General features: G+C 46.8%; 1 protein-coding gene across 3 annotated transcripts in view; it reads right to left on the reverse strand.

Annotated features, from left to right (window-relative positions):
• The window catches only part of CCDC180 (coiled-coil domain containing 180), a 597,826-nt gene that overhangs the window by 481,145 nt on the left and 91,419 nt on the right, over positions 1 to 25,262 (reverse strand). For all 3 annotated transcript variants that reach the window (XM_029611950.1, XM_029611952.1, XM_029611951.1), the window contains one exon: positions 237 to 332. In XM_029611950.1, coding sequence (XP_029467810.1) covers positions 237 to 332 — 96 coding nt within the window. The remainder of the gene's footprint in view (positions 1 to 236; positions 333 to 25,262) is intronic.

Below are 25,262 nucleotides of genomic sequence, written 5' to 3' on the forward strand. Positions count from 1 at the left end.
CAATTAATGTACAGGTTCTGCAGGGCAGGGTTGATACAGATAGCTGATGGTCATTACACCATATCACATGGTCACTGAGCTGGGGAATCACAATTCCTACTTTAGAATAAATATATCCTGTGTTCTATGATGACAGTGCTGAAGTTGCTTATTTGTAGTAATCACCCCTGCCATACGCCCCCCCCCCCCCCCCATCTTCTACTCAGTTTTACATAATCAGAACGCTTACATCTTACCATCGCTTCTTTATGTATTAACCTGCACACATCATGGGGCATGAGATAGGAGATTTTTTCCAAGGTCTTTGTATATTCCTTTAGCACATCCCCAATCTGAGGAAAAAAAACAACAAACCTTAATGCTGCTGAAACCAAACCTCAAGCTGTAATCTCATTTACCTAATTTCATTCCCTAAAGGGCAGATGCTCTGAGATAATAGCTCAGGGTTCTAAACTGGCCATACCTCTCACAAACAGGAGAAACTAGTGTGCAAATCGAAGAGTCTGCATTTGGAAATATTGCACATAACATGTTCTCTCATATTTTTTAACCTTGAAAAAACAAAGATCAGTTTTGAGATAGAAGGAACAGACTGAAGTTGAGTCCATTCCATTTTTCTTCTAATTATCCAGGAATATGCAGGATTTTGTCATTAGTAAGCAGTATATTTAATGAGGTCCAGTCTAGACAACTTTCAGGCTGCACTAACTGGCTCTGGAGAATGTGTGGTTCTGTTTGACATTTTGGTTAGAACTGGGTACCAAAGTTTTACTCTCAAGCAAGGTGAAATTACTTCTTACCTGATAATTTCCTTTCCTCTAAGGAAGGCAGGCTAATCCACACCGGTGGGTTATGCACGCCTACCAGCAGATGGAGATGGAGACAACTGATTTGCTGATGTCATTGACATAGCCCTGCCCTGCCAGAAAATGCTCACAGCAAGAAGGAGCTTGCAGCTCAGAAATGCACCTCACTGAACATTTGGCAACCAGGAAAAATGTTTGCAAGGGAAGTAAATGCAAGGGAAGATTTCGCAATGACCGAAAAGTGAAGCTCAACAAAAATCTCAACATCAAGTGGCACTGGCAGACACAAAGGAGGATGTAGACGTTTGACTCTTTTCAAAAATCGAGAAACATCTGGATGGGAGAACAAAGGTCTACCATTAATATGACCTCTATGACATGCCAGTGCTGCAACCTGAACCTTCAAGGTTTTTAGGGCCAGATCCTTAATTAATTCTTCCTGCAGAAATTCCAGAATTAGCGGTATTTCCACTCTGAGAGGGTGACACTCTCACCCCATAACATGCCAGTGCTGCAACCTGAACCTTCAAGGTGTTTAGGGCCAGACCCTTAATTAATTCTTCCTGCAGAAATTCCAGAATTAGCGGTATTTCCACTCTGAGAGGGTGATACTCTCACCCCATATCAACTTTCAAACACTCTCCAAACCCTAGTATAAGCCAGAAATGAAGAAAACTTCCTAGCTCAGAGCAGTATGGACACCCTTACAGCTCGTCCTGTCAGCCGTTCAGCGAACCATAGGCATGCCAAGTGAACCGCATGAGCTTCCAACTGATTGATGATCCACTGCTGCTCCTCATCATGCCACCAATCTTGCACTTTCAACTCTTGACAGTGAGCCCTCAACCCAGTAGGCACACATCCATTCTTAGCACCAACCATTCCAGGGTCTCTAAGGCTGCCCCTCTCGTGGGGTGTTCCCTCTGCAATCACCATTGCAACTTTGTGCTCACTTCCAGTGGCAAGGATAGTCTCACAGTATATTCCTGTGACTTCAGATTCCACCACGACAGCAGAACCTGCTGAAGCAGCCACAAATGCTCCCTTTCCCAGGGTACCACCTTCAACACTGCCGCCATTGACCCCAAGACCTGTAAATAATTTCACACCATTGGACAAATAGCCAATCTCAAGGATTGTACCTGAGGTTCCAACTTTCACATATGTTGCTCTGGCAGAACACCCTGCCCCAAGACATATTGAATCTCAGTCCAAGGTATTCCAGGGTTAGTGTGGCCTGTAGACTGCTTTTGGCTAAGTTTACTATCCATCCCAGCTCTTGAAGGAGGTGGATCACCTTGCAAAATGCCAATTGAACCTCTACTGCACTCTTGGCCCAAATCAACCAGTTGTCCAGCTTTGAATGGACCAGAAAACTCTCCCTGTGCAGAGACACCACTACCTTAGCCAGGCCAAACAACAAGGCTTGAAACTGATAATGCCAACTTAGATCGGCAAAACATAGAAATCACTGATGTTCCTATCATTAGGGGATAGCAAATGTTGCTTACCTGATGTAACAGGTGTTCTCACAGGACAGCAGGATGTTAGTCCTCACAAATGGGTGACATCGAGGATGGAGCCCAACCACGGAAAACTTCTGTCAAAGTTTCCAGAACTTTGACTGGCCCCTACTGGGCATGCCCAGCACGGCACTAACCCTGCAGCCAGCAGGGGTCTCCCTTCAGTCTTGTTTTTATAGCTACAGGCAGTGCCGAAAAAGTAAATAAACGAACCCAACACCGCGGGGTGGCGGGCGGGTTTCGTGAGGACTAACATCCTGCAGTCCTGTGAGAACACCTGTTACATCAGGTAAGCAACATTTTCTTTCTCACAGGACAAGCAGGATGGTTGTCCTCACAAATGGGTGAGTACCGAGCTGAGGATGTCCTGACTTGCACCAAATGCACCCAACAACGTGCAACAGGCACAACAACTGGGGTGGAATTTGGTAAAGGACATCCGCACCCTACCGGGAAGGTGGAAGGGTGTTGGTACATCAAGTTGGAAAAAGGTTACGCAAGACAGATAGGCCGAAGATGGAATCCTGTCTTCCAGCTTTATCCAAACAATAGTGGGCTGCAAAGGTGTGGAGGGAACTCCAGGTTGCAGCCTTGCAGATGTCAGGAAGCGGCACCGATCGAAGGTGTGCTACTGAAGTCGCCATGGCCCTCACAGAGTGTGCTTTAACACGGTCTTGGAAAGGAATGCCAGCTTGCTCATAGCAAAAAGAAATGCAGTCCGCCAACCAGGAGGAAAGAGCCTGCTTACCCACAGGTTGTCCTAACTTGTTAGGATGGAAAGAGACGAATAACTGAGTGCTCTTCCTGTGAGAAATTGTACGGTCTAGATAAAAAGCTAGAGCTCGTTTACAGTCTAAGGTATGCAGAGTCTGTTCCCCGGAGTTGGAGTGGGGCCTGGGAAAGAAGATAGGTAGTATGATGGATTGATTGATATGAAACTCCGAAACTACCTTAGGTAAAAATTTAGGGTGAGTGCGGAGTACCGCCCGGTCCTGCAGGAGCTTAGTGTAAGGCGGATAGGTAACTAGGACCTGTAGTTCACTAACCCTGCGAGCTGAAGTGATAGCCAAAAGGAATAACACTTTCCATGTGAGATATTTTAATTCACAGGAGTGCAGAGGTTCGAAAGGTGGTTTCATTAGACGACCAAGAACCAGATTAAGGTCCCAAGATGGGGCCGGAGGACGTAAGGGTGGCTTCAAATGGAGCAAGCCTTTAAGAAAGCGTGTTACCAGGGGTTGTACTGAGATAGGGACACCCCCGATACCTTTATGGAAGGCGGCTACCGCACTGACATGCATCCTTATAGAAGAGGTCTTTAGACCGGATTCTGATAGATGCCATAAATAGTCCAAGAATTTAGAGATTGGACAGGAAAGGGGATCAAGGGACTGAAAAGTGCACCATGACGTGTACCTTTTCCATTTGTATGAGTAAGATTTTCTTGTTGAAGGCTTTCGTGAAGCTATCAGGACACGAGAAACTGAATCTGAAAGGTTGAAAGGCTGAAGGGCTAACCTTTCAACATCCATGCCGTCAGGGACAAGGCTTGGAGGTTGGGATGGAGGAGGCATCCGTCGTTTTGAGTGAGGAGATGCGGGTCCTTTCCCAGAGGAATGTGCCTGCGGATGGAGAGATCCTGGAGTATGGGAAACCACACTTGGCGAGGCCAGTGCGGTGCTATCAGGATCATGGTTCCCCTGTCCTGGCGGAGCTTCACGAGAGTCCTCGACAGAAGAGGAAGTGGAGGGAATGCATAAAGCAGACCCATTGTCCAAGTGAGGGAGAATGCATCCCTCGGCCGAGAGTGCTGGCTCCGAATGAGAGAGCAGTAATTGTCCACTTTGTGGTTTTGAGGGGACGCAAAGAGGTATATGTGGGGATAACCCCACTTGTGAAACAGAGAGGTCGCTACCAAAGGATTGAGTGACCACTCGTGTGGTTGGAAGACACGGCTCAGCTGGTCTGCCAATATATTGTCTTCTCCCGGCAGATAGGTGGCCCTGAGGTACATGGAGCGGGAGAGGGCTTCTGCCCAGATCTGCGCAGCTTCCTGACACAGAAGGAAGGAACCTGTGCCTCCCTGCTTGTTTATGTACCACATGGCCACCTGGTTGTCTGTCTGAATTAAGATTGCTTGATTTGAAAGGCAATCTTGAAAAGTCCTGAGAGCGTAGCGGATCGCTCGGAGCTCCAGGAAATTTATCTGGTGTTTGGCTTCCTCTCGTGACCAGCGCCCTTGAGTTTGCAGATCGTTTACATGGGCACCCCAACCGATGTTGGAAGCATCGGTGGTGAGAATTACCTGAGGATCTGGTGGAAGAAAGGGTAAGCCCTGTAAGAGGTTGAACGGATTCATCCACCATGCAAGAGAGAGACGAAGGGTGTTGGAGATGTGGACTATGGAGGACAGAGGCTGAATAGCTTGAGTCCATTGTAGTCTCAGAGTCCATTGTGTGACTCTCATGGCTAAGCGGGCTGTGAGAGTCACATAAACTGAGGAGGCCATGTGTCCAAGAAGAACCAGGAGTTGGCGAGCTGTGGCTGTGTGTTGAGAGCGCAGCTGGCGAACTAGGGACACTATGGTCTGGACCCGTTGATGAGGAAGGAAGGCTTTTGCCTGTAAAGTGTCCAAGTCTGCCCCAATGAAGGATAAGGTTTGAGATGGGACTACGCAGGATTTTTCGTAATTGATTAGAAAACCTAGCGAAAGCAAAGTTTGAATTGTTAGGGTCAGGGAGGACCGAGCTAATTGCTGGGTTGGGGCCCTGATCAACCAATCGTCCAAGTAGGGGTAGACGTGGACACCTTCCTGTCGAAGAAATGCTGCAACCACCACGAGGCACTTGGTAAACACGCGTGGTGCGGATGCAAGGCCGAAAGGTAGCACTCGATATTGGTAGTGACTTTGGCCTTCTAGGAAACGGAGGTATTTGCGATGAGATTGTGTTATCGCAATGTGGGTATATGCGTCTTTTAGGTCTAGAGAGCATAACCAGTCCCCTCTTTGTAGCAGAGGGAGCAACGAGCCTAGGGTCACCATTTTGAACTTCTCCTTGTGGAGGTACTTGTTGAGGGCCCTTAGGTCCAGGATGGGACGAAGTCCCCCTGACTTTTTTGGGATCAGGAAGTACCTGGAATAGAACCCCTGTCCTTGTTGAAAGAGAGGAACGGGTTCTATAGCGTTTGACTGTAGGAGAAGAGAAGCCTCCTGCTCTAAAAGAACCGAGTGATCCGTGAGACTCCACGCCTGCAGGGGTGGGGAGTCGGAAGGGAGAGTCAGGAAGTTGAGATGGTAACCCTGTGCAATGATTGCTAATACCCACTGATCTGTGGTGATCTGATGCCATCTGTCCAGGAAGTGGCATAGTCGACCTCCCACTGGTATGGCTGGAAGAGGGGTCTGGTATGTGCTTTCTAAGTCGAAGTCAAAAACCTGCTGCAGGGCCCGGAGGTGGAGCTGCTGCAGGTTTTTGCTTTCGAGTCTGGCGAGACTGAGTCTTATGATAAGACCGTGCAGGCCTAGGCTTAGATGAAGGGGGATAATATTTCCTGGGCCGAATGAAAGGCTTCTTGGAGTCTTTTCTAAACGGCTGTTTAGAAGGCACCTCAGAAGGAATGGAGGAGAGCTGTTTAAGGGTTTCGTGATGATCCTTAAGTTCAGCAACAATTTGCTGAATCTGCTCACCAAAGAGATTATCCCCAAGACAAGGCAAATCAGATAGCCTGTCTTGAACTTCTGGACGTAGATCAGATGACTTGAGCCAAGCCCAGCGTCTAGCAGAGATTGCTGTAGCAGAAAGTCTCGTGGAAGCATCAAATACATCATAAGATGTTCTAATTTCATGTTTCCCAGCTTCAAATCCCTTAGCTAGTAGGGATTGGAGCTGTGGCTGGAACTGTTCTGGCAAGGAATCTGAATAGTCCTGTATTTGTTTGAGAATGACCCTATTGTATTGGGTCATGTACAGCTGATAGGAAGCTATTCTGGAGATCAGCATAGCTCCTTGATATACTTTTCTACCTATGCTATCTAGGAATTTGTTTTCCTTGGTAGGAGGCATAGAAGAGTGGGGTTTTAGTCGTTTAGCTTTCTTTTGAGCTGATTCCAAGACTACAGAACGATGGTCCAATTGTGGTTTTTGAAAACCAGGAGCTGACTGTACAAGATATGTAGTGTCAGCTTTCTTATTAACTGGAGCAATAGATCCAGGGGATTCCCAATTCTTCTTTAGAAGATCTAGGAAAACCTGATGGATTGGTATAGATGTTATAATTTTAGGGGCATCCAGGAACTGGAGTAATTCCATCATCTGGTGCCTGTCATCTTGTTCAGATTGGAGCTGGAAAGGCACCAACTCTGACATTTCCTTCACAAAATTTATGAAAGAGAGGTCCTCAGGGGGAGAACGCTTTCTACTCCCTGCGGGAGAGGGAGGTGAAGGCAAATCATCAGTATCAGAGGAGGTATCATCACCCCAAGTGTCATAAGGATCAGGTTGGTGAACTTTACGACCACTAGGGGGTTGAACACCTGAAGGCCCTGGTTGAGGCTCTGAGAAATTGGAAGGAGCCACCGGGGGCATCGAGAAAACCCTCGATGGAATCGATGTCGGGATCGGTGCCGGGGTCGGCATCGAAGGAACCGGTGTCGGTCTCGATGGAATCGATGCCGGCATCGGAAACCTCGGTGGAGCAGAGGGGCGTATCGGTGCAGAGGGATAGATTGGTGGCGAGGGACGCCCTGGAACCGACGGAACTATACCCGAAGGTGGGATCCGATACGGTGTTTCTCCACCCGAGGAAATATCTGTCGGTGACAGCGGTCTTGCCGGTGTCGGTGACATAGGTATCACCGGTGGAAGGGCTATCATTAGTGCCTCCATCCGGTGTAACAGCGGTGCCAGTGCAGCCGCAATCGGCTCGGTGGCCGGTTCCGCTCTCGGTGCCGGAGTCGGTGCCGGGGGAGGCTGGAACCGTTGCATCGCTTTATCGATGGCCTCCTGGACCAGCCGGTCCAGTTCTGCCCGGAGACCAGGGGTAACTAGACCCGGCTCAACGGGAGAGGGAGGCTGAGGCTGAGCCGGAGGGACCACCGTCACTGGTGGAATCGCGGCTCCCAAACCCCGAAGGGGTGAGGGTTGCCTCGGTGCCTGCGAAACAGAAGTGGACGGTGCCAACTCTGATCGAGGCTTTTTCTGCGGAGGCTCGGTCGGTACAGAGGTCGATGACGTCGATTCCTCGACGGGCCGAGACTTATGACGTCGATGGCGATGTTTCTCCTTCCTATCTCCTCGATGATCGGGGGAAGGGACAGGAGTCGATGGCCGAGAAGGTGTCGATGGCGGACGGTCACCGGAGGGCTGTCGATGGTAGGAAGACTTCGACGGTGCCGGTTCCGATGACGTCGATGCAATCGATGGCGTTGGGGTGCGAACATGGAAGAGGAGCCCCATCTTCTCCATTCTTGCTTTGCGACCTTTTGGTGTCATTAAGGCACATTTGGTGCAAGTCAGGACATCATGCTCACGGCCTAAACACATTATACAGACTCCATGAGGGTCTGTGATAGACATAGTCCGGGTACAGTCCGGGCACCGTCGGAAACCCGATGCCATGGCGGAAGGCCAAAAATTTAGCCGCGGGACTGTCGACTGCTAACGGGCCCCGAGGGCCAAAGTCGACGAAAGTCGATGAAACGGCAAAAACTTACCAGAGTTCCGCGGACGAAAAAATTCAACGAAGGGAGACCCCTGAGGGGCAAATTTTCTTCAGAATAATAAATTCTATATTCCTGTCAGGAACGTGGTTAAGAGCTCTTTCACCGCGTGGCTACTGCTGCGCGGAAAAAAGAAGACTGAAGGGAGACCCCTGCTGGCTGCAGGGTTAGTGCCGTGCTGGGCATGCCCAGTAGGGGCCAGTCAAAGTTCTGGAAACTTTGACAGAAGTTTTCCGTGGTTGGGCTCCATCCTCGATGTCACCCATTTGTGAGGACAACCATCCTGCTTGTCCTGTGAGAAATATAGATATGCTTCAATCAAATTGAGAGAAGTGAGAAACTCCCCTCTCCATATTGTCACAATAACAGAACGCAAGGTGTTCACTCTGAAGTGAGTCACGTGCAAAGGCCCGTTGAATTATTTCAGATCCAGGATGGGAATTACGGCCCTGAAGTCTATTAGCCTTTGCAAAGCACTCTCCATGGCCACTCTCTTTGTAGCAAGCTGCATGGGGTGACCATAAAGGCTTCTGGAGGGAAATGAAGAAATTCTAGCGCACAGCTGTCTCTTATTACATCCAAGACCATGATTTGGATCCACCTTTGATAAAATTGATAGTCAACCACCTATTCCCAGAAGCTGTAGGTGGACAACTGCACCTTCATTGCGAGGTCTGAGATGCTCCAGCACCTGAGCCTGAGTCCTTATTTGGTTTCTTCGGCCAACATGACTGCGACCTTCTCAAGGAACGTGACTTCTGATTCATCGATCCCCTTTAAGGGTGAAAATGATGGGAATCCCTGCAGCGCTCTCTCATCCCAAAAGAGCGCAAAGCTGCTCTCTTGTCTTCCAGTAACTGCGGAATCTTGGAATCACCCCATCGATTTGCCATCTAGGACTCATGTACTGAGGAGGAACAGAGTCTTTGGATTCCAGATATTCCTGGATCACAAGCCTTCCAGAACTCGCTAAAAGAACTTTTACTGATTGTTATATATATCTGTGCCTAGTATAGAAGTGATGTATAATTGTATAATTGTGTGCCTTGGTTTTTAGGAGGAGGGCAGATGTTAACTGAAACCTAAAAGGGTACAATATAGACTGAGTTTTTGGGTCTGAGGTAAAAAAAAAAAATAAAGCCTTTACTTCTAGCCACTGTTTAATTCCCTGCCACCCTAACTCTCTACCCACCCACCCTTGAGTTTACTTTCTTATATACACTTCCCTGGACTCCTAGTTATTTAGCTTCAATTACTTCATCTTCCATTACATAATAGTTCCTTACAGCTCAGATAATTGTAACTTAAACAGTCATATTGCTTGTAAAAATTGGTTTTGATATTCTACCTATTAATCTTTATGTAGGTATACGTTTAGATTTTATTTCATATACCTATTAAAAAATATCTTGGCTAGAGATTAAATTTTACCTTACTGCTGCGTTCGTGCCTGTTTTCGCCCTCGCTCCACCCTCTCTACCTAAGAGGCGACTCCCTTCGGGTCTGACGGACAGATGATGCCGCGGCTTCTCCTCGCCATTCTTCCTGGAATCCCCGAGCAGGCCTGACGCTGTGGATCCGCCATGTTCCTGATGACGTAAGGGCGCGAACCTCAGGGGCGTCCCCCCATAGTGATGTCATTCGCTTCCACTTTAAAAGGTCTTTGCTTGCAACTACGAATCGAGTTAGCAAGGGGAATTCTTTCTCCGCTGCTCTGCTTCCACCACCTTACCTAGGGGTACCCGCTCCTCGGGGACCCAACTCTCTCTTCTTGATTTCAGATTGCTAAGTCGGGACCTGGTACTCGCTCCACGAGGGCCTACGTCCCTGAATGCTCAGAAGACTCCTTACTACCTGGAAGCGATCGCATATGTGAACACAGTGAGTTCTATTACAGATAGGAACCGGTACTCGCTCCATGAGGACCTATGTTCCTAATCTCCGAAGACTCCCTTCTGTCTAAGATGTTATTGCAGGTACGGAGATCGTGAGTCATTATTGCAGATTGCAGATAGGAACCAGTGCTCGCTCAACGAGGGCCTATGTTCCTAAATCCCTTCTCTACTCTCTTATTTATCAGAAGCTATCATATATCTATATCTTGTGCATTACTATTATAGATTGCAGATAGGAACCGGTACTCGCTCCACGAGGGCCTATGTTCCTAAAACCCTCCAAAGACTCTCGTCTATTCCATAAGCCATCTCATACACAGATATTGTGAGTTCTCATTCCAGACTGCATATAGGAACCAGCACTTGCCTACGGCTCCTGCTCCTGAATATACTGAAGACTCTCTGTTGCATAGAAGCCATTACAGATATCTACAATTGTGAGTGTATCATCTACTACTGGTTATGTATCCAGCACACCCTGTCTACTCACTACCTATAGTCTCTCTACAGCTCAGCAATCCAGAGACCGCAATTCCAGTATCTGAGGGACTTCAGCCCTGCCGGGCACATCACCTCACTACTGCCACCTCTGGTGGTTCTAATTCCTGTCTAATAAAGAACTATCTCTGTTTGTCTCCATACTCCAGCCTAGCCGGTGGTCCCTCTCAGGAGGTCCTCCTGGGGGTGCTGTCATCTGCCATCAGCCCAGGGAGTCACCAAATTCCCACAAGTGTTCATTCCTTACACTACTAGAGCGGTATTGTACGACTGCCACTCTGTGGGAAGCCAACCCACTACAGAACACTAACTCCACCTATGGAGTATTACAATTGTTAGCTCTTCCCCTTGGCAGGGTGATCTATAACAGATTGCTAACTCCCTGGCGCACTTATAACAGATTGCTACTCCTAGCAGTAGGGATTGATAACAGATTGTTAACTCTTCCCTCTCCAGGAGGAGATCCATAACAGATCGCTAACTCCTCCCCCTACAGGAGGAGCACAATAACATATTGCTAACTCCGAGCAGCAGAAATATAACAGATTGCTAACTCCTCCCCTCTGGAGGGGCAGATCTATAACAGATTGCTAACTCTATGAATCCAGCTAAAAGCATTGGAGAAGAATTGGAGAAACAGTACTACAGTGAATTCAGCTTTCAAGAAAAGTATTTGGAGAAGCAGTACTCCTGGGGATTCGGCTAAAGGTATTTGATGTCTGTAGCCCATGGACCCGGCTCACCTTTCTGCCTTGCAGGCTATTCCGGGCCTGGCTCAATGCCTCTCAGAACAGCAAGAAACCTTGGAGAAACGTACTGCAGCTTTCTACCAACTTCACACACAGAAGGCACAAGGCACAGCTTCTATACAAGGTCTGTTACCAGAGGTAACTTTGAAATCAGATGTTCCACTAGCGGTGCCTATTCGATTCTCTGGAGAACTCCAAAAGACTCAGGACATCTTGAACCAGTGCAGCTTACATTTCACTTTACAATCTTCATTGTTTCCCACAGGCCTCTCTAAGACCAGCTATATTCTGTCTTATTTGGATGGGAGAGTCTTATCGTGGGCATCTACCTTGTGGAAACTCAAGGACTCTGTCTTGCAAGACATAAAAGGATTTATGGACTTGTTTAAATCCATTTTTTATGATACTGCTCGTATGTCTGTTGCTGGATTTGCTTTGGTAGACCTGAAGCAAGGCAACAGATCTCTGGCGGAATTTGCCATCAAATTTAAAACTCTTGCAGCGGAACTTCGCTGGGACCCCAGATATCTGAAGAAACTCTTTTGCAGAGGCCTGGACACCTGCGTAAAGGAAGAGCTGGCTGCTATTCAGACACCTGACTCGCTGGAAGAATTAATAGCCTTAGCTACTCGGATTGAAGGGCGGCTCCGAGACAAGGTGAAGGAACTCCGGCCTAAGGTGCTACCTTAGTTGAAGCGAACCAGTGCTCATGCATTTCGAGGGGATACAGCCCCTCCTATTGTGGAGAAGAAAGAACCGAAAGAACCTGGTCGTCACTTGACCTTTAAAGAGAGAAGATTTAGGAGGAAGAACAGCCTCTGCATGTACTGTAGTCAGTCAGGCCATGATGTTTCTGCTGCCCTATTTGTCCGGGAAATGGACAAGCCTGAGTCCCGCGGAAGGACTGCTCTTGGGCTATACAGCAATATCTCCTCCACTCTCTCATCCAGTCTCTGTGATCCCTGAACCAGTGACGGTTCAGACCTCTGCCCTGAAGGACTCAGGTACCCCATTCAAAACCCGCACTTAATCTACTCTTACATTTTATTATATTTATTTTTATTTTTTATTTTTAAATTTTTAAACTCACACCCAAAAACCCTTAATTCCTACCATAGTTTCTATAAAATTTGTAAAGGTGTATGGTAATGCTTCATAAACTACCAAGAGCACTCCACCATTAGTGCCTTGTGTATCATTCTTGTTTAATCATGAGCACCACCATCCACCCTATCCTTTTTAATATTTAATAAATTTTTTAAAATGTGTAGGTTTTATAAGGTTAATTTCTCTTATTGTTTTTTTAGTTTTTACAGATGTTAATTTCTCTTCTTATTTTTAAAGAGATTTGAGTGTGAAAACACTATCGAACAAAGAATAACAGGTCGCCAAAATGTTAAATCACACTTATCTTGACATCGATATTTTTCAATTGCGGCTCTTGCCCCAACAAGGCCCCGTTTCGAAAGTTCTTCATCAGGGGAAGCCACTAAACTGGTACATAATGCGATTCCTTATCTGTAATTCTTTCATATCTTCACTAAAAAGTTGTGCTGAGCTCGCCTCCGCGCTGCTCCTCTGTGCTCCTCTTTGAAAAAATGGCGGACCCGCTCTCCCTTGTTCGGCGTCCCGGTTTAAAGGGACTCCATCACGTGATTCTCCACATGGCCGAAATGCAATACTCCTCCCCCACAGAAACAAGCTAATTTAGAGGAGAGACAACCAATCAATTTGGTCATTTAACCCACTGGGCACTTCCGTTTTCAATTTAAATATCCAATATTGCTCTCTTCGATTCAACAATGTTCCCACATCATCCCATGCCGACTTCTTTATAATTTGTTCAATTATAGTCCACTTCAAATCTTCAAAATGATAGCCATGCTCCATACAATGATTAACTAGCGGTGCTGTTATCACTCTGTTATTTATACGAGATCTATGCTCCATTAGTCTTGCTTTAATAGGTCTGCTTGTACGTCCTATATACACCTTAGAACATTTACAAATGATGGCATAAACCACGTTTTTTGATAAACAATTAGTCACCCCTCCATGTTTGACTGTGTAGCCTGTATTTGCAACGATCCAACTGTTACCTTCAATAGTGTTCATACACACTGAACAAGATCCGCATTGTTTGTGTTCTCCCCTTTCATATAATACATGTCTATCATTAGTCAAACTGGCTCTAACTAGTTTATCCCTGATGTTAGAACCGCGGCTTGTTGCAAAAAGTGGTAACCCCTCAAAAATCTTGTGAAGACCTAAAACATGCCAATGTCTTTTCACGGAGTCGATTAATGCCTTTGTAGATGTACTCTGTTGTAATACAAAGACTAAATGATCCTGAGACCCTCTTTGCCGATAGGAAAGGAGCTGTGCCCGGTCACTATATTTAGATCTCTTATATGCCTGTCTGATGACTTTGACAGGATACCCCCGTGCCACAAATTTCTTAGTAAGCACTTCTGCTTGTTTTTCAAACTCTGTGTTCGTTGAACAAATCCTTCTAATTCGGAAGAATTGAGACACAGGAAGACCCCTCTTGAAAGCTGCTGAATGGTGACTATGGTATCTTAACAGATTGTTCTTATCAGTAGGCTTTTTGTTCACTGTAGTGAGAATCTGACCATTCTCAATCTGAACCACCACGTCCAGATATACTATCTTGGTAGTGCTATGTTGAAAAGTAAATTTCAAATTTTGGTCCACTCCATTAATCCAAGATTTAAACTGTTCCAACTTTTCATAAGAGTCCTTCCAAACTACAAAAATGTCATCAATATATCTGTCACAACTAGATCACCCAACACCACTGTATTCCAGTGTACCGAACTGTTCAACAACAATATCAACAATCAAATGGTACCACAAGTATAATTTAAACACCTCATATATGTGCAAAACCAAATGTATGTAGGCCCCTTACTTTAAGGGTCTGTATTGTGCAACAGACTCTATTATTGTATAGGGTCACCTTGCTTTAATTTAAATTATCCGTTTTTAGTAATTTTTTCTATTTTCTGTTATCATAAAATCCATTGTCACACAATCTCCGCATGGTACCATTTGATTGTTGATATTGTTATCAATATATCTGTACCAAGCCCCAATCATAGACCACCATTGGGACTGGTAGATCACTCTTTCCTCGAAGTCAGCCACAAACAGATTAGCCACTGCAGGGGCTAAAGAAGACCCCATCGGGATACCATGTTTCTGATGATAAAACTTCCCTTCAAAACTAAAATAGTTGTTAAATATGACCAATTCGGCAAACTCCATCAGTAATTCTGCTTTAATCCTTTTCGGCCCCTGATGAAATGATACTGCCTCACGTACAATCTTCACAGCAGCCCGTTGTGGTATACAAGTGTACAAAGACACTATATCCATGGTCATCAAAATGAAAGGACTACCTGCAGTTTGTATTTCTCCCAGCTTATTAAGAAATTGGATAGTATCTTTTAAATATGATCTCTTCGCTTGTACCAAAGGTTGTAAAAACGTATCAACAAAGATTGCTGGCGGTTCCAGAATAGATCCTCTTAATGATACAATAGGTCGAATTGGGGGGTCATTCAAATTCTTATGGATTTTTGGTAGACCATAAATCACAGGTGTTCTTGGATAGTCTACTATCAAAAATTTTTTTTCTTTTTTCGTAAGAACTTTAGTTTTTGTGACCATAGCTTTAATCTGTCCCATCAACTCCATTGTGGGATCATCAACCAAAACACCATAAGTATTGTTATCATTCAAATGGTCCAACATCTTGGATTTGTAAACCTCCCGATCTTGTATCGCTGTGGCCCCCCCCACCCCCTTGTCAGCCGGCTTTATAACAAGGTTGTCACACTCGTTCAAATCCCTCAACGCTGTGCGTTGGCTTACTGTAAGATTACAAAATACTTTTTTGGGAGATTGTTCAAACGTTTCAATGTCCCGAAGGACCAAATCCCTGAACGTAGCCACATAAGTATCAATGGCTGCTGGGGGGTTCCACTTAGATTTTCCCTTTACAATGGAAATATCCTGTCCACCATCATTATCTTGAAAATACAACCGTAAATTCAATTTTCTTATAAACCGGTATAAAGAAATCCTACAGTCAAATGCATTGTGGAAATTGGTGGGAACAAATGAAAGCCCATTATCCAAAACTGAAATTTGAGCCGGATTCAAGGCTGTACCTGATAAATTGACTATAGACGTTGATTCCTTGAACTCTGACGAGTGTCCCTCTTGTGTCTGAAATCCGCCGGTTCTTTGAACCGCTCCCTCTTTGATGTCATTTGTCGGGTTTTTGGTCTGTCCTTTTTTATAGCCCCACCTTCGGCTAAAAAAGGCTTATTACGGTTAATTTCTTCATTTGTTTTCAGCTCATCAGACCCACTAGAGCTGTCCCCAGATGAAAAGGGGAACCTCACCTTCTTTTGATTGTTACCATTTTTAACATCTTTCTTTTTGTCTTTCCAGTTGTACACGCTATTGCTTGTACAACTGGAAAGACTGGAAAGACTGGAAAGAAGGTGAGGTTCCCCTTTTCATCTGGGGACATCGCCCCCCCCTTTAAAATTTGTTTCCAGGGTGTTCCACTCCTGCACTGGCTCCAGGAGTGGGAAAAAAACAGGACACTTTGTGTAAAGTGACCAGGATGGGATCCCTCTTCTGCACGTCTGTAGTACCACTCCCATCTACTCCAAGAATTTTCAGTCTGCCCCAATAAATCCAGCAACTCATCCCTGTGGAAGAATTGGAGCAGAGCCCAATGTGGCTCTAAGTCAGGTGGGATTTCATCTTCCTCCAAAGGTGAGCAATCCAAATCATGCCCGGAATCATCCATCAGGTCACGATTCTCTACTTTCTCTACCTCAAACAGAACTTCCTCTTTATGATGCTTGCCCAACTTGAGTCGCTGAATGAGCAGGCCTAGGATGCTTCCCTTCCTTACGGGGCTGCTTAGCCTCTGCTGGGTGCCCTCTCACAAAGGTTTGCAAACCTTGGAAAACTTCCACCCAGGAGAAGGATGCTGAATCCAACCCTGGGACCACGGGGTCGACCAACACCCTCTGTGGCCCCCCTCTGGGGATAACCCTCCCATAGGGAACAAGGTGGGGAAACTGTCACTGGCCCATGTATTGCCTCTCAGCTCTTCTCCACCGAGTCCTCATTTGGCAGGGGGGGACGCCCCGATGGAAGCAAAATCCTAGGAGGGTAATTCTCCTTGAGCCTCCATGCAATGCTGGCATAGGCGAAGAGAGAGCAATGGCTGGATTGCCCTTATATGGCAAGCCACACAAATGGGAATCTTCTTAACTCCCTTTAACTCCCAGTGCCATTATGCTTCTCAAAAGGGTTGACCTCCTGTTCATGTGACCTCCTGTATGCTGCTAAAACACCACCAAATACCTCACTAGGCTGCACGGTTGTGCCCGCATACAGATGCACAAAACTCTGGTCTGCAGCCTTGTGTGCAGAACTCTAGGCTGTGGCCTTCTATGTACAAACCTCTACTATTCTTCTATGTACAAACCTCTACTATTCTTCCACGACTTCAGGACAGTTCTGCAAGCCTTGCTATTCACCAAAATAGACTACTGCAGTGCTCTCCTCCTGGGTCTCCCCAGCTCTACCACCAAACCGCTACAGATGATACAGAACGCCGCAGCAAGAATCCTGACCAACACCAACCGTGGAGAACACATATCACCTATCCTCCGTAACTTACACTGGCTCCCAGTGTACTATCGAATCCTTCACAAATCACTCACTCTAATTCACAAATCCATCTACAATCACCTACATCTGGACCTGGTATTCCCTCTCAATCTTCATATCTCCAACAGACCGACTAGAGAAGCATATAAAGGAACCCTACAGGCCCCTCCCACAAAAGCAACTCACCTCACCTCGACCAAAGATCGTTCATTTTCGACAGCAGGCCCAGCTATCTGGAACAATATCCCTTCCGACCTCAGACTGGAACCCTGCCTCTCAACATTCAGGAAAAAACTTAAGACCTGGCTCTTCCGCCAAGCCTTCTCAGATCCCCCAGATACACATTAGCCGAGGTTCTATGGATCTCCGTACCACTTTGAAGTTTCCAATAAGATCCTCCCCTGACTCACCAATTGTTTATACTTGTTTACTGCTTTCCTAGGCCTTTTCTCTTCCAGCAGTCTATGCCTCCAAGTTTACTATCCTTGTTGAATGTAACTTTGTTTTTCCTGTTTTAAACTATTATCTTTGGTTCAGTCCCCCAATTCGATGTAAACAGATCTGATATGGTCTTTTAACCATGAAGGTCGGTATAGAAAAGTGTTAAATAAATAAATAAATAAATAAATAAATAAATAAATAAATAGATAGATGCATGCACAAGTGCATGGGAAAAACTCAGCCACAGTCTAACCGCCTGTTGCAGCAGCTGAACCTTTCCTCACGTAGCCGACAGACAAGGATGGCAGTGTGGGAGCTCAAAAACACATTCGCTGACCGAACTAACGCCAGAAGCACTGCCAGTATGCTGTTACCCTCCACTCTCCTGTAGTTCAATCAGAGGTACAAGAAGGGGTAGCGCTGAGGGGGGAAACAGCTCAATAGGGAAGGGGAGATCCCCCTCTATTTTTATTTTTTTTACCTGAGCTCAGACCCCGCTGGTTGAAGTCATGACTGGGCCAATGGCTACAGGGGGAGAGGGTGCAAGCCTTCACCCCCGAGTTCCTCCTTCTCTTTTTTTCTCTCCTTTTTGGAGCCTAAACCTGGTAAGACACAGAGGCTCAATCGTTCATCTCAACCAGACTGATTTCACCTCAGGAGCTCATATTCATTTCTTTTCATTTCTTCTTTTTTTTTTTTCAAAACAGGCAATTCCCACTAGGGAGATGCATGTCCACCATCTGCTGGAGATGGAGAATACTATAAGGCTGATGTTGGGGCAGGACTATATATCAGTGACTTCAGGTAGGAGTGCATAACCCCTCATTGTGGATTGGCCTGCCTGAGTGCAAAGGAATAAATATTGGGGGAAGGCCAATGAACAGGGTAATTTTGTAGCTATAACAAGCCTAATATAAGATCGAAATGTGGCAGATAGGCCTGGTGGTGATTTTTTTATGTCAAGTTTTTTATTTCTATAATAAAACAAATTTATGTGTATCTTAAAACTAAACTCCCCACATGAAACAGAAGCTGATCTATTAATATTGCATTATGTCCTCTCCACCATCCATCACTCATTATCAATGATTCTGGAGCCCCCTCCCCCCCTCCCAAGCTGAAGCTAGAAACTATGTGGTCCATATTCAACAACTGTCCGAAGGTATATTCTGAGTTATCTGTCTAAATGCTTCTGAATAAGGACCTCTACATGTCTTCTTACCCAGTCATAAAAAGGAGCATGGCGGGATTAAGGGGGGAGGGGGGAGCAACAGGACAATTGCCCAGAACACCAACCAACAGGGCACTGAAATCTCACTGGGGGTTTGGGGGGATGCTGAATTACTAGCCTGCCCTGGGTGCCAAAATGTCTTAATCTGTCTCTGAGGAGGAAGAATAGTTCAGAGGTTTCCACTCTGATGCAGTACAAGCAGGAAAAATCTATTTCTTGCCACTAATTCTTTACGACCGTGCTGGGAAAATCATTTTATTTCCTTATATGTTCTAGTTTACTCAGCTTTACTTGGCAAAAATTAATAAAGAAAGTTTCTTTGAAAATTTCCATGAAGCCCTGACATCAAAACAAAGCTCAACCTCTTCCCCACAAAAACCACTGTATTCTAGTGTACCGTAGTGTGTGTCCACAAATCCAAATAAATGGTACAACCAGTAAATCTAGAACTAATATCCAAATCTTTCAACAATGTGAATTAAAAGACGGATACGTAAGCCAGGAACACAAGAAGGCTCAAGTTGCATTAGTCAACATGGAAGAAAATAAGGCTCGTTTCGCACCAGTTTATTCTTGCATCTATTGAAACAGAAGACAAGAAGGCTCGAGTTGGAGTAGTGAATACGGGACGATTCTCGTACAATGGGAATGTTGAAGGGCAACCCCTGAAACAGGACTTTTTTTGTCCGAAACATGATCATGTCGGGTGACCAACTAATGGATGAGTATTAGAGCTCCTCTTATATCTGTGGATAGTGTGCATGTTTTGAAAAAGAAGTGTGAGAAAATTAATAAGAGTACATGGAGACCTTGGAGATTTTATTACAAAACACAAAAACAAAAAAATGATGTTATAAATTAAAGCAAGGTGACCCTGGACCGAAACAGAGTCTGTGATACTATACAGACCCTTGGAATAAGGGGCCTACAAATATCTGGTGAAAGATTTGGATATTAGTTCTAGATTTACTGGTTGTACCATTTATTTGGATTTGTGGATCAAAACAAAGCTGCCATGCTATCCACAGGTCTCACAGGCATGCTGGTCTCGCCTACAAGGACTGAGAAGGAGGGGGCCCGAGCTGCTTCTTAGCATCGAGCAGGCCTAAAATTGCTGCTGGTACTCTTCCCAACTATCAGGCATCTGACAGCCAGGCTGTGGCTGTCGTGTCACAAGCCACGGATCACCCATTGCTGGCCAGAAAAACGCTGCTGCAAGGTTCCCACGAGCCTCAAAACAATCCCAGCCATGTAAGAAGAGTTCCCACAATGACACTTTCCTTGGGGATTGAAAACTGTATGAAAGGCAGGCTTTTTCCCATGCTCCGGCACCGCCGCCTTTACTCCCCCTCAGTCTGGCCCCGCAGAGGCTCCCCAATCCAACGCCTCTCTAAAAATGCAGGTACTCACTCAGGCCTTGGTCCACTAAATACCAAAGCACCAACCAGCCTTATGGCTCAGCTGCTGCGGTCTCCTTCCAATAAACAGCTATTGCTTTGAATCCCCGTTTTAAAAAATCTTTATTGTTGCATAAAAACAGGCTTAAGCATGCAAGAGAGGCAGGAAAACTGCTGTCCATCCTGAAGAATGGGATGATGGGGAGGGTCAGGCAGATAGGGAGAAAGAATGAATAATCACCAGCCCATCCTATGGAAGCCCCATTGGTCCTGAAGGTACCAGAAAGGGAGGGAGCCCAAGGCTGTCACCTCAGGGCAGAAATCCTCTTTTTTTTTTCAAATCAGCCAAGGACCATACTCAACTGAGGGAGGGGGAAGTAGGCCTGTCACCTCAGGAGCATCCTGCTAAGATTTTCTATTCAGCCAACCAGACCATGGATCACTGCACAGAAGGCTTCCTACCATTTGCTAGAGATAGAGGTTACTGGCAGGCTGGTGTAAGCACCGAAGTATATAAGGCGTGACAACAGCGAGCTTGATGATCTTTGTCTCCATCTGCTGGATGGCATGCATTATCCACTTGTCTGGCCAGGTCTGACTGGATAAAGAGAAAAATGCATTTTACCTCTGATAACAACTGAAAACTACCTTCCCTCACTGCAGTTAAAACTCTGCATGCTGTTTTACAATGCATAGACTTTTAGACACATTGAAATGAGGCATTCTCTCAGGTGTGTTTATGTCAGGGGGGAAAAGTAGTTGGAATTTTCAAATCTTCATATGTACTCCCCCCGGGAGGAGCCCTTGAGGATCCGAGCCGCTTGGACTTAGGTGGAGTTTACAGAAGGCGAAAGTCCCAAGGGAAGTCCGAAGCTGAGTAGGCAGCAGGGACTGAGAAGCTCAGGATTGTTGCTTCCCGGCTGGCATGGCTGAGTAAGAAGAGTCTTTACAGCTTGGTACGAGAGTGAGCGACTTGGGAAATCCATAAATACTTCAAGCACTCACAACGTAGTGAAGACATTCTCAGATTTGATAGTCAGTAGGTGTCGCTATAGTACTTATGCAAGGGACTGTTTGTGGAGGATGATTGCTCCGATGACGATGAAGATGAAGTTCCCTTAGGACTGGGTCAAGGAGCCACTACGACAGATGGAATTTCAAGAGACAGGCTCGAAGATAGCAGAGAATTCCATGGATATGCCGTGAATCTCCACAGATGGATAGTCGAATGCAGTCCTTAACTCGACAACGAGGCAGTACAGCAGAGCAGAGGGCAGGAAATCAGGGTCCTCCAAACCAGGTACTGGTGGCTTGGAATACAGTGTGAAGGATGCTAGAGGACCCATGATAGCGAGCTCAGGGTGCAGAATTGCTCGTGAAGGGATCCTGGGTAGGATCCAATTGCATAGAACGAAAGCTAGACCAAACTGTGGATTCAAGGAGATTCGCAAGAAGGGGACATCTGCGAAGAACCAACAAGTAATCTACAGCTGGGAACTCACTTGCGGATATCAATAGAGACTTTTAGTTGAAGATGGCTCCTAAGGCAAGCACTAGGACAATGCAAGCAGGAGCAGAGTCAGAAGCGAGGAGATGAGGACGAGTCTAGGGTGCAGGCACTTCCTGCTGGTCATAAGAACCCTAGACATGAACTATGGCGAGAAGCTTCAGGCTGAGAAGATCCCAAAGCCAGCACTAGGCCAGTGCAAGCACGGGATGAATGGACAGAGATGAAGTGAAGACAGGTCATGGGTGTAGGCGCCTCCTGCTGATCGGAAAAGCCCAGACCTAGAATGGTGTAGAGTACACTTTGAAGACACGTACTCCCTGAAGCTTGCTAAGGATACTGTTGTTGGACATGGAACCTGGGTGCAGGCGCCTCCTGCAGGTCGTATGAAACCCAGGGAGCTGGACCACATCGGAGTGGGAAGAACGGAGATGAACACTGGAACCTTGGCAGGCATCTCCTGCCAGTTGAGGAAATTCCAGGATGAATGAATGCAGAGATGGTCTGGATGCAGGCGCCTCCTGCAGGTTGTGGGAACCAGAAAGCTGTAGCGGAGAAACATCAACAACAAAAGATTTGACTAAAGCAAGCATTAAATGTCCAAGAAGCTAGGAGCAAAAAATTCTCTGGGCAAAAGTAAGCTGAAGAAAGTCCAGAAACTGAAGAAAAAATTTCCAGGCAAAAATCAAGGCAAAAAGTCCAAAGAAAACTGGAGCCCGTCGGGCACAGCTCACCTAGCTCATGGCCTTCGGATTCTGTTTCGAGCGCAACCTCCGGCAGCTGTTACGAACCGAGGGCTTGGAGGCCTTCAGCTATTGCGCGGTCATCTCTAAAGCAGGTGATGTGAGCCCTTGGGCCACGACATGACTCAGGGAGGAGCCCCAAGACACACCGCTGGAGGTGAACTGGTGCGAGCATGGATAACAAAGAGCAGAACAAGGCTGAAGCGGAGACAATGATTCAAGGTCTGACCCTCTACTGGACCTGCACGCCCCAGGATGACCAATAATGCAATGTTGATCGATGAACAGTCCTCCGACTGTTCCAAGCCCTTTTGGACCTGCCGCTGGGTATGGCAAGAGGAGGCAGGCCGGACAGAGGACAAGGGCAGATGGCATCCTTAGAACACAGAAGACTTAGACGAGGACTGAAGCGAGGACACTGTAGATGAGGATTGAAGCGAGGACACTACAGATGAAGGCTGAAGCGAGGACACTGTAGTCGAAGGTAAGGATCAAGGCACTGTAGACAAAGGCAAGGAGGTCAAAGTGCTTGGTCGAGACTGCGACGCAGCGCACCCTACACCGTCCACCCGCGGGACTGGTCGCGGACCACGCTGGGCTCATAGCAGACTCAAGGAGAGATAATGGAAGCTGCTACCGGAAAATGACGAAGATACTGAAGAGGCCTGCACCGGGGCGGCCCTACACAGTCCTTCACGAGACTGGTCGCAGACCATGCTGGCACGGAGCAGGGTCGAACAGAGTCTTGACATGGAGAGAGACAATTAGCAATAAGCTCCGAAGACTGGGAAAAGATTCAAGCACAGGATTCAACGATAAAAACTTAGGACTGAAGCAGAAGTCTTCCGGAGGGTTGCAGAGTGGAGATGAGGGTGGCCTTTGTACCATGAGGCACCCTACACAGCCCACTCATGGGACTGGTCGCAGACCATGACAATGGCACGCCAGGAAAGCGGACATCAGGGAACCAAGACATGGAGGCAGAGGCGAAGACAAAGGCATCAGGAAGAACATTAAACATCAGGAAGTACAAACGAAGAACATCAGGAACAGGAAGACATCTGAAGACAAGGACGAAGGATGTCAGGAACCTGAAGACATCTGGAGGCACGGACGATGGACATCAGGAACATGAAGATAACTGAAGACCTGGACGAAGGACATCAGGAACATGAAGACGACTGGAGACCTGGACGAAGGACATAAGGAACATGAAGACGAAGCCGTCAAAGCAGGAGAAGACCACGGAGGACCTGGACCGGTCAGAAGGCACAGACGAATGTGGAACCCGATCCGAAGGCCAGGAGTGACTGAAGAAAAGCCTTTTTATAGGGCTGAAGCAGGAAGTTGTCATCAGGTGGAGCCAGCAGCACTTCCTGTCGCTGGCTCTTTAAATACTATAAAGAGGCGCGCGCCGGTGCCTAAGAGCAAGGCTGGAAGCAGAAAGGAGCAGCACCACGGACAGCGGCACTCTCCTGCACTTCGACGCGGAGGCACAGGGAAAGGCAGGCAAGCTTCGCCAGCAATGACGTCGCAGCTCCACGCCACAGAGATGAGCTGGCTGGAGCGGCCCCCTGTGGGACTCGGCGGCGGTTCCAGGCTGCAAGGAGAAGCGAGTGGGAGCTGCCCCCAGGCCGCACGCGGATGGCATCAGCAGCAGCCCGCTGCGGAGGGTCCCGGCGTCTGAAGCAGTGGCCCAGGCCGCGAAGAGCAGACGGCAGCGAATGCCACATGAAGTGAGTCTCGGGAGCGCGGCCCAGCCGCAAAGGATGGAAACAGCAGCATCCTTCCACATTTGAAGGAAGGTAGGGGATCTGCCCACATGCCGCGGACAGATTCATAACATGAAGCCTCCATAGATTTGTCCCTTATAAAGGTTTCCAGATGGGAAGGGGTCAATAAAAGTATATCTATTCCCCTGAAGGGTAATTAAATATTTACAGGGAAATTTTAGGAAAAACACCTCCCAGACTGAACTTTAGATTTTAATGACAAGAACATTTTCCGACGTAGCTGCATCTCACGTGAGACATCCGGAAAGATCTGAATCATTGCTCCACAAAACTTCCCTGTCTTAAATCTAAACAAAATGAGAAGTTTAGGGCTGAGAGACAAGATGATGACATGTGCTGCAAACTGGCTGATGCATAGAAGACAGAGTATGATGGTGAATGCAACCTGCTCTGAATAGAGAGAGGTGTTAAGTAGTGTGCCTCAAAGATTGGTGTTGGGACCGGTGATGTTCAATATCTTTGTGAGCGATATAGCGGAAGGGATAGAGAGTAAAGTCTGTCTATTCACGGATGATACTAAGATCTGCAACAGGGTAGACACCCCGGAAGGGATAGAGAGAATAAGATGTGATTTAAGAAAGCTTGAGAAGTGGTCCGAAATATGGCAGCAATGCAAAGAAGTGCAGAGTCATGCATCTGGGGTGCAGCAACCCAAAGGAACTGTATGTGCTGGGGGAGTGAAAGGCTGATGAGTATGGAGCAAGAGAGGGACCTTGGGGTCATAGTGTCTAGCGATCTGAAGATGGGAAAGCAGTGTGACAAGATGATAGCTAAAGCCATACAAATTCTGGGCTGCATAGAAAGAGGAATATCTAGCAAGAAAAAAGAGGTGATAATTCCTTTGTACAAATCCTTGGTGAGGCCCAATTGGAGTACTGTATTCTAGAGATGTGAATCGTGTCCTCGATCGTCTTAACGATCGATTTCGGCTGGGAGGGGGAGGGAATCGTATTGTTGCCGTTTGGGTGTGTAAACTATCGTGAAAAATCGTTAAAATCGTGAGCCGGCACACTAAACCCCCCTAAAACCCACCCCGACCCTTTAAATTAAATCCCCCACCCTCCCGAACCCCCCCAAATGCTTTAAATTACCTGGGGATCCGGCGGTGGTCCAGAACGGCGGTGGTCCGGAACGGCCCCCTCAATAGAATCGTGTTGTCTTCAGCCGGCGCCATTTTTCAAAATGGCCGCCGCAAAATGGCAGCGGCCATAGACAAAAACGATTCGACGGAGGAGG

This window comes from Rhinatrema bivittatum, chromosome 8 (assembly GCF_901001135.1).
Source record: "Rhinatrema bivittatum chromosome 8, aRhiBiv1.1, whole genome shotgun sequence".
NCBI classification, from domain to species: domain Eukaryota; kingdom Metazoa; phylum Chordata; class Amphibia; order Gymnophiona; family Rhinatrematidae; genus Rhinatrema; species Rhinatrema bivittatum.